Raw genomic sequence first — 18382 nt, 5'->3', positions numbered from 1 at the left:
TTACTATATTTAGTTTTTGCATTCATTAAAATGAACCCTAACGTGTTTTTTTATAGAAGTTCATCTGATTCAGATGAAAAACATCACCAATGGCCATACGATTCAGGATTCGTGATAAAAGTAAGCCCATGAAGCAGCGTAAGAAAATCTTAAAATTAATTATACCGTTTCACTTTGTATAGATCATATTATTTTAAATCATTTACAGATTCAGGAAGTGGTTTAGACTGACCAAAGACGCTTTTACTTTCATCCTATCGGAAATAAAATGTAACGGGCATTTATCAACCGCAGTACCGTCAATGCTTCAATCAGCCGGTGGGCCGGTGGAAAATTCTCAGTAATGATAAAAGAAGTCGGTATAGTCCTGAAAAGGTGGCAAAGTTCGGCATTGGTCATAAAATTAGAGATCATATTATGCTGTATTTAGACAATGATTGAATTAAAAGTTCCAACAACATTTTAATTCATATTTTGTTTTAATAAATATATTTTCAATAAAAACAGGAACTTGGAATTAACATATCGTATATATTGGTGTTTATTTCTGAACTTTTCTCTTTAAAATATCAAGCTCATGAGTTTTAATCTGCAACTCTACAGCTTTTTTTTGCATATCTGCTTTATGTACTTATATCTTCTTTTATTTGCAGCGATCTCTTCTTTTAAGCAATTGGTTTCTCAAGATTTTTACTTCTACTGCTACATCTATCCCCGTAGCTAGGAGGAGTTGCTCTTCTGCCACAGTTAAAAGCTTTTCCTCGTACTGACCACTACCAGTCCTTTGTTTCGAGGCTTTGTTGAAAGAAATTTTCTTTTTTATATTGTGCTTTTGATCAGCAAATACCTATTTTGTATTATTATTTTAATCATCTATTATTTTAATTATTTAATTAATATTATTTACTTGTATTGATCTTACTTTTCGTCAAAATTTAGCATCTTTCATCGGTGGCCCGGCAGCGTTAAGTTTTAGCGTCAATGCATCCCATAGCTTATTTAATGCAACTTGGCCTTACCCACAATTAGGCAAAATATTATTTGCTAAGTTCTGATGCTGTAGCATAAAATTTAACTGATATATTCAAAACCTTTTTTTTTTTAATTTGTACTATAACGTTTCTCAAATAGCTAACGAGTGAGATTTCGATTCTTTCGTACAAACGAAAACACGTTATCGAATGAGGAAATTTCAAATTTCGAAAGAGCGTATTCGATTGCGAGTACAACGATCCGAAAACAAAAAAAAAAATATTTGAATTTCGCTCGTTAATGTGTGCCGCGATTCGGGCCCTGTATTTGATCATACTGTGTAAAACACACACAAAGTTTTCACTGAATAATTTTCAACAATTTTCCCTTTGAGTAGCCGGAATAAAAAAGCAAGCGACCGAAATTGAGCGATTCCAATAATTTACCAATCAAAATATTGAAAAAACAAAAAAAAAAATAAAAATTAAAAAGAATTTTTATGGAAAAAAGTTACTTTTTGGAATTGTTCAATTTTCCGACTTCTCTTCATGAAAAGTATAAGGTATTTTATTTCTAAACCTTCCCCGATCCACAACAAACATCCTCTGAAAATTTCATCAAGATTGGTTCAGCCGTTCTCTTAGCGCTTTTAACAAACAAACATTAATTTTTATATAACGTTTGCATGGGAAAAAGAACAGGGCTGTCATTTAGGGTTTTCCGTCAAATATTCGAATTTTCGCCGTAAAAACCATCTTTGAGCTTCAACGAACATTTAAAAAAAAAGAATTGGCCAAATTGGTCCAGGCGTTCTTGAGTTATGCGCTTAGCAACACATTTTGCGGTTAATTTTTACACATATACATACATATGTATGTATGTATGTATAAGATGTTCAATAACAATTTTTTAAGTAAATTAGAAAATATTCCAATTATAATTCCAAGTTTTTATAGCTGTCCTACTAGATGACGTTATTCCAAATATGAAGAGATCTTGATGATATGCAATAAATGTACTGAAAATTGGTGTACAGAATCGCAGTAGGAAGGGACAATTGTTGTGTGAAATTTATGTAAAAGTGGGGGTGGCTCCGTCTGCTTTTAAGTTAAGTGACCATATTAAACAAACCATTAAAGCTATCCAACTTGAAGAGAATTAGTCTGGAAATCCAATGAAAGCGCGTTAACTTGCTAAGGAAAGAAGCATTAAACAACCAAGGGTCTTTACAGGAATTGTTTCTAAAAGTAATACTATGGGCGCAAACCGCCCATCTTTAGGGAAATCGTATACCTTGGGAGTCCCTCTTTTAAACCAAGATTGGTGCTCAACATTATTCTGACATTGGTATGTTACATAATGAAAAAAGAAGAAAAACAATTTTAATTATACGAGTATATACAGAGTAGGGTTTACCAACTCACGTTTAAAAATTGTCGAAATCAGAGCATATCTTCTTAAGCTCTCAAACATCGAATATGTCAACTAAAGCTGACATTTACTTTACAATACTAATACTACCCATGTTTATTTTCGTGCAATGACACGTAAAAATATAATTACAACCCTGTTTTAGCTGTCATTTTCCATAAAGACATATTACGCCGTTAATTTGTTGAGGAAGATAAGTTTTAAATAGATTTAATAATTTCTAATTAAAATATATTCTCAATAAATTGACCAAATCAGCCGTTCGTATATCACTAGATTCTGCAATGGGTGCTCTCTTTGCCTTGCATATTTCGGTATACGATTTTTGCATTTTGTGTTATCGTGCAATCTTGCAACAGCCAGATTTCAGTTTCTTGTCAGAATAATATCTTAATTCCATATTAATATTTTTCTTCTTTATTGGCGTAGACACCGCTTACGCAGTTATAGCCGACTTTACGACAGCGCGTCAGTCGTTCTCACCTTTCGCTGGTTGGCGCCAACTGGAGATTCCTTATATCTCGTATAACTTATCGTTCTATCGACTTCGGTATTCGCTGTTACCAATGTGCATAGGGCCATAAATCTTCATCATAACGCGGACTCATCAGATGTTGTCGTCGTTGCCTTTGCACCATATAGCAGGATGGGGATGATGAGTGACTTGTAAAGTTTGGTCTTTGCATACTCAGTCCGAAGTAGTACCTGTTGGCAGAGTTCTTCTGTGTTGGATTTCGAGGCTGACGTTGTTGTTGGTGTTATTGCCGGTTCCAAGATAGCCAAATTGTCTACGACTTCGAAGTTATAACTGTCAACAGTGACGTGGGAGCCGACTACGACTGTTATTTTGATGACAGGAGATATTTCGTCTTGCCCTCGTTCAGTACTAGACCCATTTGCTTCGCTTCTTTATCCAGCCTGGAGAAAGCAAAACTAACGGTACGGTGTTGAGGTGAATATTACCAATATTATCGGCGTACGCCAACAACTGTACTCTTAATCTAAAAGTATTAATATTAAGATCTAAAATTTTTAGATGCTCCTTTTCAGGCTCCTTATTTGCAGTTTTTTCTATTTTTATAATCAAACACAAACACTGCAAAAAATAGAGGAGTACATACAAAATAGGCGAATAACTACTATTTCATTTCATTTTTTGCATCAATTTTTCATCGTTTAGTTACTTGTAGTTATTAGAAACAGCTCACCACAATTTCCCCCAGATCTTTACCGTTAAATTACTTTTTCAAAATTCGCAAACCATTCCTTGGCTCTTGACGTAAACATACATCAGGTTGTATTTTATTTACAACTATAAATGCATATACTTAAATATCTTTACAATAGGAAGCGGTTTTTAGAAAATTTTATTATTAGAAATTCAGGTACTGTAAGTTAAGTTACAATCTAGAAATTTATATTACATACAAAATACTCATGGTAATGTTTATATTAATATCACAGAATATTTTAGAGAGCGTTAGCGTTTTTTAAAACTGAATCAATCCAATCAACATATTTGCCGACACGTGTATATATCCCCGGTAGTCCAGGTCTAGCACATCCGATTCCCGTGGAAACAATTCCAACTAATATTTTATCTCTCATAATAAGTGGACCGCCAGAATCAGCCTAAATTGTTGGTTATTTTTTATTTCTTGTGTTAATATATACATACATATAGTACATACATACATCCACAACTTTTCTACTTACCCAACAAGAGTCTGCTCCTCCGTTTTTGAATCCTGCACATAATTGGGTGTCTGAGATTATGCTGCTGGGCTTCCCATTTATTTTATAAGATTTCTCGCAATTATTATTATTCCAGATTTTCACGGTAACCTTTTTTAAAATATCTGCTTTGTGACCTTCTTCTTGATTTTCATTTGTCCATCCCCAACCAGATACAACCGCTAATTGATTTTCGTACTCTATAAGAGGATTTTCAACACTGACACATATTGGTTTAACACGCTCTGTAAATTTTAAAGGTTCATCCAACTGAAGTAGAGCTAAATTAGCAAAGAAGATTCATAACTTTTAGGTACGAATAAATTGAAAAAAGTAGCATACCAATATCATGTTTTACGATGGTGCATTCATATTTTGGATGAGGTATAATACTTTTAAAGTTAATGCGAGTAGGTGTCGATTTTTTATCTGAATTACCACTAAGATACTGTGATATACTGTGAAGACCTATCACACCTTGGATTTGTGATGCTTGAAAAATCTTGTTCAATCCATTGCAGACACAATGGCCTGCCGTCACAAGCCACCGCTCATTTAAAATACTAGCGCCACAAAAGTGTCCTCCTCGTCGCATAAGACTTACCATATATGGCATTTCGCTTTTTTCAGCATCCGAGCCTCCTACAATTTTCGGACTTCGATGGTTACAAGGTAATGATGAAACTTTTCGGATTAAGAAAAAGAAAATACCAGTAATTGTTGTTGTATAGGTTTAAATTACTTAAGCAAATAGACTTTCTATGCAAAAGTGTGTACCTCCCTACTAAATTGTTGTTTGCCGTTATATTCTCGCAAGATGTTGTGTGCAGAATATAATAGTTTTTTTTTCACCCTTCACCGGGCATTTATTAAAGCATATATATATATACATATAGGTACATATATATGTAATATGTACAACCAAATCTGAACACCGAATGTCAAGCCATTAACAGACTGCCCATGCGCAGGTACATATAAAATATATAAGATAGATATACATATGTATGTATGCACATAAAATTTTTAGTGTTCCAGCCCGAAATTTCGAGTGTGTAAAGTTCAAAGTCCCCAGGTCACGATGAACCAAAATTAAAAACCGTTCTAAGAATTGTCTTTTATTTTTAGTATTACTTTTTCATAGCAGTATAGGTTGAACCATTTACACCCGGAAGGGGAAATATTCTGAAATTACAATAATTCAACGCCAAACAGCCTAGAAAGTGAGTTATTTTCAGATAGGCAAATAAGCCTGTTCACAATAAAGATTACTGCCAGAGCTTGAAAGGCATTCGATTATTCCAGATCAACGATTTAAGAAAAAGCACCGAAAGTGTCTGACACTTAGCACTGCTGTATAATATATCAAAAAGTTCTGGAGTAATATAAATTTCTACGCTAAAATTCATGGTGAAACTATACACGAGAGAATGGTTGGAGTTTCACAAAGAGGTGTTTTGGAAGGAACGCTCTAAAAATTTTTTACCGCAGATATTACAATTCGGGAAATGGATAAGTTAACAGTTTTTACCTATGTAGACGAATCTCATTCTACTCTATACTCTAGAGAACTATTGAAACTGCACAAAAATTCGTAAAATCAAATGAAAGAGGACATTTTCATTTCTAATCATACTGCATATAAGCGAAATCGGCTCGGTCTGTTAAAGGAAAATAAATGTTTTCCAATATCGTGCAAAAAATATTAATAACAATAACTCTCAAAATTTCAAATTCCTAAAAAACGTTTATTGTACACTTGGGCGATTTTGTTCTTGTTTCTCTAAAGTAAACGTATTGAAGCATGATGACGTTTCTAATTGACATACATATACATATATGTATGTATATATACAAGCAGGATTGAAGTTGGTATAATTATATTTTACTCATTTTAGTGCTAATGGGACAACAGGAAAGCGTTATGTAACAAATTTGCTTCAAATTGGGAAATTAATGTGCAAGATGTTGTTTACTGTTTTTAAATAACATTTTTTTAATCCACACACTACTACTGTGATCGAATTGAAAGTTGAATTTTGTCCATTTCATCTCCTTCATAGTAATCGCCTCCCGCAGCAATACACTCATGCTTCCAGTCATAATAGCACTTGGAAAAATCCTCCTCGTGATGGCCATCAGAGCCTTCTTCGATTCAGCTTTTATATCCTCAATTGAGTCAAAACGGTGTCCTAGGATGTGAATTTGCTGAATAGCCCGAAGTTACACGAAGGTAAATCAGGCGAATGCGGTGGTTGCGGCACGATATTAGTTGAAAATGTGGCGAAGTGATCTCGAATAATCAAAGCAGTAGGAGCTAGTGCATTATCGCACTTCTTTGCTCAATAAATTGAGACATAGTAAAAATCGAAGAATTCACTTTTAGAGCCTCACAAAACGACGCGTTTCTCAAATACTAAAGAATATTTTGACGTGAAATTTAGCATAGATGTCACTAATAGTACTACCAACTTACAGAAAAAAAATTTACCTATTCGAAACACACGCGAAGTATAAATTAAAAATACCAAGTAACCAGTATTGTAAAGTATATTATATCTTCCGGATTATTTCCTCAGAAAGGAAAAATACTCAGAGCGGTCATAGGAGAATGTTAATCCTATAACAGTGGACGGCACGCGAAAAATTGTCACAAAGTTAATCAACACTATAGTAAAGCCACCGATTTAGACTTCCAAATATAATTTTTTATTATAACAATTGTCATTAATTGGGTATCATTGCATACAATTTAACGCTGGGCATATTTCTGCCCTTTAATTATATTTTTTGACTTCCTGGGAATCAAGGTGTTGAAAACACTTTGTACAATCACAGTTGGTAGGTCTAGGTGCGGGTATACCCAAACATTTTATACTCTCGCTTTTTGCAAAGATGAAGATTGGGGAAATATTTTCAGGCGCACATTATTCGATGAAATCTTGAATGAATTATATTCAAATTTAGAATCTTATTTTCTTATATTATTGTATATACCATAGTTAAATTAAGATTTAATATCAAATTTTGCTTCGTGTCCGTGATAGAGTAATTACTAGGGAATTGAGGTTTTGTCCAAGGTCTAGACCAATTTCTTTCATAAACTACATAATTTAAAAAAAAAACTTGTTCACTGAATTTCATTAAAATATCATTGTTATTGCATTACTTAAGTATTCCAGAGAACGTATTTCCACGCAATTTTACTCGGCATTAAGTCTGCTAGAATAACGAAAATCTTTACACGAATACAGTTCTTAGAGGAGCCTGGTAGTCTGTATCAATGCTCTGCAATTTTTGTTTCAATAATTCGCTACAATCATTCTCGTGTCCCGGCTTTGTCTCGACGTCCATGTATGTACAATGCCCACCAATAGGGATGACGTGATTTTGATAGCTCATGCTGGCCACGTTTGCATACGGATTTGTATTACATTTTGTTAGTGCGGTCAGCAAAGTTCGCCAATTTATAATGTCACATTTCAATTTGGTACGAATTGTCTAAAATTATTACGTAAATTCACGTTTTCCACAAAATCCACAAATTCACGTTCGTCGAAAATCAGCTTCTTAGATGTGGGTCATTTCTGGCTTAATGGCTTGATCAATAAACAAAATTGACGCTAAAGGGTGAGTCAAATTCTCGTGTGGCTGAGGAAACACAATTGCATCCCGATAGTTTGCTGCCGATTGAGGAATGGTGTTATCATCCGGCTATATTTTTTTTTTCGAAATGAGACAGGAAATTATGCGAGCGTCATAGCAAGATGTTCACCGATTTTTTCCCGGAATTTGAGGAAATCTACGTGGACGAACTCCATTTCTAGCTGAGGACGTGCGCGTGTTACTTTTCTAGATCCTTTTCTCTGGGATATGTTAAATCAAAGGTTTACGTCAATTAATCAGCAAGGCTCGAGGAGCTCAAAGACAATATTCAGCGCACTATCATCGACAATTGACGTAAATGGGTGGAGATAAACAAATGTAGTCAAGGTGGACATTTAGCCGACATTTTGTTCAAATCATAAATGGCATAAAATTGTCTGCATAACGCAGAACCAATTTTAATAAAATTTAAGTGTTTTATTTCAAATTAACATTGTCGTTCTTCTTGGTATACCCTATAGTAATGAAGCTGAAGTAATTGCTAGACTGATTTCACACATTTTGGGAATTTTGAAATAAGATCTTTTCTTTCCTTTTTGGGCTTTTCAATATTCTCTTAGTTTCGTTAACATACCTCACATATCGAGTAATATATAAGGTATAAAGTAAATGTTTAAATATCTTTATATTAGGTATATGTGGTCTAGGGGAAATAATGATCTGAATTGATCAATTTTTGGCACAAGGATATCTGTTATTAGAATAAGATGCTCTATAAATTTCATTGAAATAATTCACCTATTAACGGGTAAATGCGCTATTAAAGATTAACCGATATTTTCGAAAACTGTCAGCCTAAGGTCCATATATTCGGTGTCATCTTGCTATGAAACTTAATACTTCTGTCATATATGTATACATTCATCGCCGAAAGAAGGTGTACAACACGTATGTAATAAACATGTCTTTACTAAAATTTGTATCCAGGAGATCCTATATATGATCGATGAGGTTGAACCTCGGTGATTGTGGATCTGATAAAGCATCCATTCTTTAACAATGTGTTTAGGATCACTGTCCTATTGAAACACCCAGGAGGGATCTAAACTCAGTTTTTAGACACAGAAATTGAAAATATTTTTCAAAATAATCAGGTAGTCTATCTTATTCATAGTGCTTTCTTTGAAAATCAAATTATCAAGTCCAGCCATGTATTCCCACACCATCACCCAAACACCATCATGATCCATGACTAATACATATTCTATTATTTTCAGCAAGTGCATGATTTCGTTGATTATTCATTTTAAATGCCTCAAATTTGTTTTTGTCTCTAAAAACACATTACTCCAAAAATAAATGTCTTTCTACTGATACTTTCTAGCAAAGTTAAAGTGCTTCAAGTAGCATATTTTGGATTTCAAAGGTTTCTTCCGCAGAACTCGACCATAAAGACCGGTGGAATGTAGTGCCCGACGTGTTGTCCTAACATTTATCATCCCTGATATTTTCAAAATATGTTATGCTAATTTTATAGCACGTTTGGTACGATTTTTTTTTTACACTCCACAAAACTGACTTTGATTCTATTAATTTTTTTGTTTGTCCATGATCTTTCCACTGGGTTGTAACATCTATTTATAAGAGAACCAATTGAATCACTGGGTTTCAACTTCATCGATCATATAAAAGAGCCCTTGGACAAACAAATACAAATTAGAAAAAGGACAGTCAGCAAGAAGAACACGGTAGAGAATGGAAGTAACAAAAAATCATCTCAATTCAATGCTGGTTCGTTTACAAGTCATAATTACACTAAATGGAAAGCACAAAAAGTAATTAAAATATGTTATTTTAAGTTTTCTGCTCATTAATTTTGTTGTTATAACACTTATGTTTTTGTTTTTCCTTAAACTTGGAAAGTATTAAATACTATTTTAAATAACTATAAATTGTTATATTATATCATTTACAAAAACTAAAAAAACTACAATCAATGTAATATATTTTGATTCCGATTGTATTTGGTGAGCTCTTCTAGTAGCTAGTTTTCAACCCATACGATTTCTGTAATAGTTTGATCGGTAGAAGGAGATGTCAGAAAAATTTATTCACAGAGAATTTGATTTACATATGTATATTACTTTAGATGTTTTTGAGATATATGAAATAATCCTTTAGAGAGCTGACCCACTCCCACTTTTTAAAAAGTGTTAACAAATGTCTCTCTTTAATCCTTTGCCAAACTTTAGCACTTTATAGGTTTTCGATCAACGGCATTTTGTGTGCGTTATAGTAGTGTGATTTCCCATTCATCTGCAATATCAACATTCTCATGATGCCAAGAAACATGTATTCAAGTTTCATCAAGATATCTTAACCTTTACTCAAGTTTCAGCTTGCACGAACGGACGGATAGACAACCGGAATTCAAATCATATCGTTATCTTAAACATTTTTACATATGTATACTATATACATATGTAAATATGTATATCTATCTGGATTAATTTTATGTGTTACAAACAACCGTTGGGCGAACAAAACTATTATACTTTGTTGCAGTATGTACATATGTCCGTTTCTTTCATTTTATACAAAGTAGTAAAAAACTGAAATTGGCGAAAAAGTTTTCAATGGTGTAAACAAATTTTACATTTTGCTGTGCCAAATGGAAAGTAAAATTTTGACAGTTGAAGTTCAAAACAAACGCAATTGTGTTGTGGGAATGTTTGCCATGTTATTTAATTATTACTTATGTATATAAATGAAAAGCAAATAATTTGCTTGCTAATAACAATATTGATGAAACCAGAAAAAATGCGATAATTTGAAAATTTGCTGATAATTAAAAAATTTAGACATTGTGATACAAACAAAAATACGTTGTCATATGTATGTATGTATGTATATGTACATACATAAATGCATTTACAATAATATCTCTTAATCAGCTACAAAAATATTATTTTTAGTTTGCAATATTCGGCTAAATATTAAATATTCTAAAAAGTTAAGCATTTTTCTATATTTAGAGCATAATTTCTGCATTGGATGGAGTAAATAATAAGCAAATTAGTAATTACGAATTAATTACATATTTTGTTTTGTATACAGCGGTTCGTGTAAATTTGTTTATTTCTGAACAAATAACTGTATTCAAATTTATATAGTATGTTGCCAAAAAATTTCCTAGCTCGGGAGCTGAGTACAATTTTGACATTCGAATTCACCACGAGAAACGTCAAAGTTTCACTTTTATCTGTCCGAATTTTAATTTTTCTACCGTGACACACTGCTTTAATCAGTAACCAGATTTATAGGTGTAGAAACGACCAAACTTGCAAAGGTATTTTCGTAATTGTCAACGCTACTTCACAATCTATATAAAGCTGAACTGACAGCAGAAGATTCTTTATTAAATCACTTCTTTTAAACGACTGTATAACTATTGCATTCGACTACCTTACATCATACATATGTACGTTTGTTACATCGTAAACATGCCACGAAAGTGTTTTAACGATCCCCACAATTATCGTTATAATAATTTTTAAATCTCAAGGTGTTGACTTCACGTCATTAAGTGAACATAGCTATTTAGACTATTTTGGAAATCAATTTGAGGAATCACGATAAATACTGAATTCCACATAAATGTTGTGTAACGTTGTTGGGTTAAACAAGAACTTAGATATATATATATATGACTTTTGCTATCCCAATGATTTGTATCCAAATTTCGTTCCATCTTACGTAGCACCGAACTGCTATGCCAAAGATGCAGGGTATTTGTAACGGGTGATTTTTTTGAGGTTAGGATTTTCATGCATTAGTATTTGACAGATCACGTGGGATTTCAGACATGGTGTCAAAGAGAAAGATGCTCAGTATGCTTTGACATTTCATCATGAATAGACTTACTAACGAGCAACGCTTGCAAATCATTGAATTTTATTACCAAAATCAGTGTTCGGTTCGAAATGTGTTTCGCGCTTTACGTATCGACAAATTTTGTTCAGCGATGAGGCTCATTTCTGGTTGAATGGCTACGTAAATAAGCAAAATTGCCGCATTTGGGGTGAAGAGCAACCAGAAGCCGTTCAAGAACTGCCCATGCATCCCGAAAAATGCACTGTTTGGTGTGGTTTGTACGCTGGTGGAATCATTGGACCGTATTTTTTCAAAGATGCTGTTGGACGCACCGTTACGGTGAATGGCGATCGCTATCGTTCGATGCTAACAAACTTTTTGTTGCCAAAAATGGAAGAACTGAACTTGGTTGACATGTGGTTTCAACAAGATGGCGCTACATGCCACACAGCTCGCGATTCTATGGCCATTTTGAGGGAAAACTTCGGACAACAATTCATCTCAAGAAATGGACCCGTAAGTTGGCCACCAAGATCATGCGATTTAACGCCTTTAGACTATTTTTTGTGGGGCTACGTCAAGTCTAAAGTCTACAGAAATAAGCCAGCAACTATTCCAGCTTTGGAAGACAACATTTCCGAAGAAATTCGGGCTATTCCGGCCGAAATGCTCGAAAAAGTTGCCCAAAATTGGACTTTCCGAATGGACCACCTAAGACGCAACCGCGGTCAACATTTAAATGAAATTATCTTCAAAAAGTAAATGTCATGAACCAATCTAACGTTTCAAATAAAGAACCGATGAGATTTTGCAATTTTATGCGTTTTTTTTTAAAAAACAGTTATCAAGCTCTTAAAAAATCACCCTTTATTATAAAAGAGGAATTCACCAAACTCAGCTAGGCAGAAATTGAACAGGGAATATTTGTACTACCCCAAATACGGCAACTGATGAAGGATAAGAGTTTTGAAGAAAAAGGAATGATCTGTAAAAACTCGCGTGGGAATGTTTTGTGAGCATTGTCTACAATTTTGTATGAAACCGTAAATTGAAATATGTATTACAAAGACCTTATAAATAAATTTATAATGTCATATAAAACTTGGGGGTGTATTATGTCCTCTAAAAATTGATTTGCGGAACCCTAATCTAAATATCTTTTCGGCAAATTTGGGTGCTGTGAGTCACAAACAAGGGAAATAGAGCGCATTAATGCTAACAGATCATTATTGGTTACTTAAGAAAGATTTTCCCGAAGCCAAATACATATTCTCGAAAATCTCAAGTATTATTAAACAATTGGGGTACTCACAACCCGTCGTAAAGCATCGTAAAATCGTAAAATTATAAATTTTTACACTTGTTTAAAAAAATTGTTGTTGGATTTCATACAAAAATGAGTTTACACATTTACAATTCTAAATGATATGTTTTCGAATCGTTATAACTTATAACTTTATGAAACTTGTGAAAATCCTAAATAATATCTCTAAATGTAGCTGATGTTTGTACTATAAGTTTTAATATCATAAGATTACGTATACATTTTTTTCATTTACATATCGCTCATTTGCTGCAAGACCGGCATAAATCAAAAAACGAGATTTTTGAGTTAATGCTACAGAATTGTTCGTTATATCATACTTCATATTGAGTGTAAGGTTGGAGTCACCGTGTAAGGATGTAGTCAGTTGAAAACTTTAAACGCGTTTTCTGGAAAATCGATTTTTTTTGACTTATGCCGGTCTTGCAGCAAATGAGCGATATGTAATAGTTTAGTGACCCTAGTACATTTAAAATTTGATATGCGTTTTCATGTGACAAAAAAGTTAAATTGTGTAAAAATTAAGATATTCTATTTTGATGAAACTTGATATGTAGCCGTGGTGGAAAAGGATATCTCGAGACCCGCTCGACCAATTTCAACCAAATTCTGTATATGACATTCTATTGACACTCTTATGTTACAGTGTGGAAATGAAATCGGACTAAAACCACGGCTACTTCCTATGTAACACAATTTTTAGTTCCATTTGATTCTTTCACTTACATGTGTACGAATCAAGAAGCAATTAATATAATAAAACTTTGCGCTAATAATACCCTTGAAGTATGTCAAAAATTGTATAAATGGAACCAAAACTGTTCAATCCTCGAGGCACCGAATATGTGGACCCCAAAGCATATAGTTGACTTTTGATCGAAAATATCAGTCAAGGTGTGTGACATATAATTGAAATTTGGAGAGATTCCTTTCCTGATACAAGTATCTTTGCATAACAGAAATGGTTTGAATCGAGTCAATACTTCCCTTAGCATCCATATACTTATGTACCCAATATAGATTTTCAACTTAACTTTATACCGCATATATCGGTCAATATGTGAGCTATCTTAATAAAAATTAGAGAGCGTGTTTTTCTAATAACGGCGATTTTTACGCTTAGCAAGGATCATAATCATTGCAAGTTGCAAGAGTATAAAATGAACTTAGCCCTTCATTACTTGTTCTGTTATAACGTAAGATCGTATTGAAATAATGAATTTTATTTTATACGTACGAGAAAACTAATTGAGTTTTTAAACACTGTGAAGAAGTAGTTGCGACATTGTTGTCAAGGATAATAAATATATGTTTGTTGGACGTCTCTAAATATTGATTATTTTAGTAAAAAACTATTTAGTATACTGTAAAAAAATTTGCCTCATTATTTTGCAAAATGAATAAGAATTTTGTCATTACATTCAATTTAAGATCTATGTATGTATTAAAGGAATAAGACTGGAAAAGTTTTTTGTTCAGCACCATATTTGACAATCTTGGCTCGTATTTTCTGTAACTATCCCTCTCTCTGAATAAACTAATGCAGATGACATAGCACTATCAATTTAAAGAAGTTTTTACTTAACGAGTAATATTATAGTATTTCTCAAAAACCTGCCATTAACTGTAAGTTTAGTATTTAATTCCTAACAAACAAATATATATAAATATTCCAAATTTGTTGAATTTGAAATAAATTTGGTAGTTTAATTATGTTTTTATTTTTACACTTAAAATTTCGTAATACGCTGTAATTTAGTTACTTGAAAGTCTTGCAGAATATATAGTCAAGCCAAACATTTTGTTCATCAAAGAAAAACGAAAATTTTGCGCAAAGGGCGATAACATAAAGCATGTTGTTCTGCTCACAAGTAATTAAACCTTTAACATTACCACGTCCTCTTAATATGATTGTAAAATGAGTAAATCGGAAAGGAGCAGCGCCTGCATTTAACTTCTCAGCAGCTAACTGCAATCCGATCTGAACAATTTGCTCATTGATTTGGACCTTAATCCAAAAACTGAGAGGCTACTTCGCGTATATGCAGACAGATGGACATGGACATAAATAAACTCCGCTCGTCACATCAAACTCAAGTCTTTGCATGGAAAACTCTTTTATTTGTCAAGATGTATTCTTAAAATATTTTCCAAAAAATTTAGTCAAGAGTTATTAGAATGCTTTCGATAGGTGATTAATTCGATCATTTACTTAAAAGTTGTGATCATTATTGGAAATTCTGAAATCCAAAATCCAATTCACTTCATTGTCTTTCCAATACAAAGTGAACTATTAGAATCGATACCGTTAATCCATTTGCGAAAAATCTTCCTGGATTGATAAACGCTTTGACAGAAGTTAAAAAAGTCAAAATTACGGCAACATTAATGGAATGCCAATGCCAAAATTGGTTTGCAAAATTTCGTTCCGATAATTTCGATCTTGAGGATGCACCGTCGTGGAAGGCCCCTTTAAGCCGATGTGGATAAAAAAAGTTATTGGTCGATGTAAATTGCGAACTTTTTCGTGCAATTTCTTTTTTTTTTTAATTTTCGAAATGGATTAACTCAGCAACAGTGCATGATGAACCTAATTCAATTTTTGAAGATGAAGCTCTTTCCAGGACTAGTGTTTATCGATAGTATGGTAAATTTAATCGAGATCATAGACCGCTCCATGAATTTCGTAAAAGTCGTTCAAACTCAGTTGTTGTTTCGGAAACTATTGAACCTGCGCGCAAACTAATATTGCAAGATCTTCATGCGACCTATCGTGAGATTGAGACCACTATGGTCATTAGTGGAACTAGCAAACATTCAATATTGCATGAACATTTTACTGTAAAAAAATTGTTCACGTTGCATCCCACACAATTTGTCAATCGCTCAATGAAGGCTCGTGTCACTTTTGGGAGATAAGTGTAAAAACAACGGTGCTTCGAAACATGTCTACGACGTCCCGAATGCAAGCGAATGCAAAAAACAACAGTGCACGAGTGTATGATTGTCTCAAGATGAGGCGAATCCAACAAAGATTTTTCGCACACGAAGCGACACGATCCAAGCAAATGGATATCTGTTTTTTGACAAAATGTCGCAACTAGTATACCACTAGAATAACGCTAAACAGTAAATTCTGAGTGGTACACATCAATATGTTTGTTGGCTCAAAAACATGCAAAAGTGTTTAGAACTGAATGTTGAAATATTAAAAAAAAAACATTAAAGCGATTTCCGATCATAAATATTTGTTTTTGTTCTCTAATCCCGAAAGATAAAAGGCGACCTTCGTTGTATCATTTGGAACATTTTTCGGAAATCTATAAACCACAGATGCACCTTTGAACTGAGATCCTCCGTTCGAATTATAAAACATTAAAAATTGGAGAAAGGATTTTGTGGCGGTGTCAATAGCCCGATTTTACCTATCTGTCACAATTACAAGGAAAACGTGCTTTAAGTTTTACGACATCTCAGTTCTTACTCAGAGTATAAAAATACATATTTATAAAAAAACATTACAATTACAAAATATGCACTTTCACAAGTAAACAATCCTTTGGTAACCACAATTCATAATATTTTATCCTGAGAATCGTTTGTAATTCGTTTACTCTGCGAAAGCGTTAAACAATTGTCTCCTTTAAACAAAATGATTTGAGGCGATCCGTATAAAATGCTATCAGATATTTAAAAGCACCTGACGAGATATTTTTGCACACAAATAAGAACTTCTTATAACTTTTTAATTTAATTTTTTTCAATTTCACTTTTGCAAAAAACTTACAGCTAATTTGGCCACCCACACCATTTATTATTAACACAGCTAAATATATTTTCAACATCGCTCTACTATTCTGATGTGGGTTAGCAGTCCAAGAACCTGTTGCCGAACTGTCTCAACATTCTATGGTCTACACGGTTATATAACACCAGCGTATTAACACTTCCCTGTTGAATTTCGCTCTTTACTATACGTCATGAGCGGAGAGCTACGTGTGTACTTGCGTGCTCACCGAAAATTTCAAAGTTTAAGCTGGCACAACCACCACCCACGCTGCATCGAAGTTAAAATCTGATAACGGGCTAGCGTGCAGCCATGGGCTTGTGCTAAAAGTGCGGGAGCGCGAAAACACAATTGCCGGTGTTCTTTACGGAAGGGCAATTTTTGTTTACAAGCTAAATCTACTTATATTCGTTAACATGCACAGGTATGAAGGTACACCCATGGGAGAAACAATGGCACTGCTGCAGCTACATAGGCGCCATATTGTTATTGTAACCATGTTTGAGAGTAAACAGTTTCTCTTTATAAATATGTGCAAAAAGGCATATATGCTTTATTAATGGAATTTTTAATATTTTCTTTATTTAGGAATTAAATAAAACAAATATATCGAAAGGTTTTCCTTTTTTACTTTTGTCGGTTCTCTAATATTGCTAATGATTAGAAACCAACAACTTTTTTTTTTATCAATTTATCTATTTGTAGATTTATGGGGGATCTACCATCGTGGTTTGAAAAAAGTGTGTTTTTGTTTTTGCATATATGTTTGTAAGGTATGTATCTCTAAATGATTTGATCGGAAGTCAGCTTTAAACATGTGTTCCCAAAAGCAGTGTTTTTTTGAAGTGTTGCTACGATTTTTAGAAAAGATCTTCGAAATCTGTAAATTCTTATTGACTCACTTACATGTAGCGAGATAATTTTTGGGCAAGAACTTTTATCGTTTTCGACTTTAATTTTTAGCATGAAAAATATGGTTAAAAATAACAGTGCATTTCATATCATTTTTTCAGATTTTCAAATATTCAAAAAAGCTTATGTCTAATCATATATAGAGTTATAAGCATTAAGAAAAAACAAATATTTGGTTTTAAAGCTCTGAGGCATAAATCTGTTGCCATCTATTATCATCAACTTATCTTATTTTAAAATAGATTTTAAGATGTAATCTAGTAAAACAGATTTCGTTTAACTATAAAGTCGATAATAAGGAAAACTTCTATTCCAAATCTGTAAGTTAATATAACCGATTTTGAATAAAAAAATTATTGTCTGCGAGCCAAAATGATATCATAAAATCAATTCATACATATCTGTGTATGCAATGCACTAATTCAAATTTCTGGCACATAACTGTCTAACTAACACCTTAAACTTTTGAAAAGCGGAACAATTTTACAAGTGTAAACATTGGCTCTCTGATTATTCTTTTTCAATAGAACAATTTCATGAGCATTGAAAAATGTGCGGGTGTTCCTTGCCCTTAGATATGCTGATATGACGCGCAGCTATGCGTCATTGAAAAAAAGCGCCACAATGCGAAAAGTATCACCATAGCCATTAATATGATAATCGTGGTAAATATGTACATGTGCATATATTATACCCGTGTACATATGTACTATTCACATATGAAATTAGTTCATACATATGTA

General features: G+C 33.3%; 2 protein-coding genes across 2 annotated transcripts in view; one reads left to right on the top strand and one right to left on the bottom strand.

The window, feature by feature from the left end:
* LOC105224260 (delta-1-pyrroline-5-carboxylate synthase) overlaps positions 1–18382 on the top strand; it is a 237945-nt gene that overhangs the window by 85231 nt on the left and 134332 nt on the right. The window lies entirely within an intron of this gene.
* On the bottom strand, positions 3650–16846 carry LOC105224251 (trypsin-1). The gene is made up of 4 exons (XM_011202274.4): positions 16728–16846; positions 4480–4821; positions 4120–4418; positions 3650–4035 (listed from the first exon to the last, which is right to left on the bottom strand). The coding sequence occupies exons 1-4, from the start codon at positions 16783–16785 to the stop codon at positions 3874–3876; spliced, it is 861 nt and encodes a 286-aa protein (XP_011200576.1). The 5' UTR covers positions 16786–16846; the 3' UTR covers positions 3650–3873.

Source organism: Bactrocera dorsalis, chromosome 5 (assembly GCF_023373825.1).
Source record: "Bactrocera dorsalis isolate Fly_Bdor chromosome 5, ASM2337382v1, whole genome shotgun sequence".
NCBI lineage: Eukaryota > Metazoa > Arthropoda > Insecta > Diptera > Tephritidae > Bactrocera > Bactrocera dorsalis.
The sequence above is the reverse complement of the archived record's forward strand: the minus strand, read 5'-3'. Positions and strand labels throughout refer to the sequence as shown.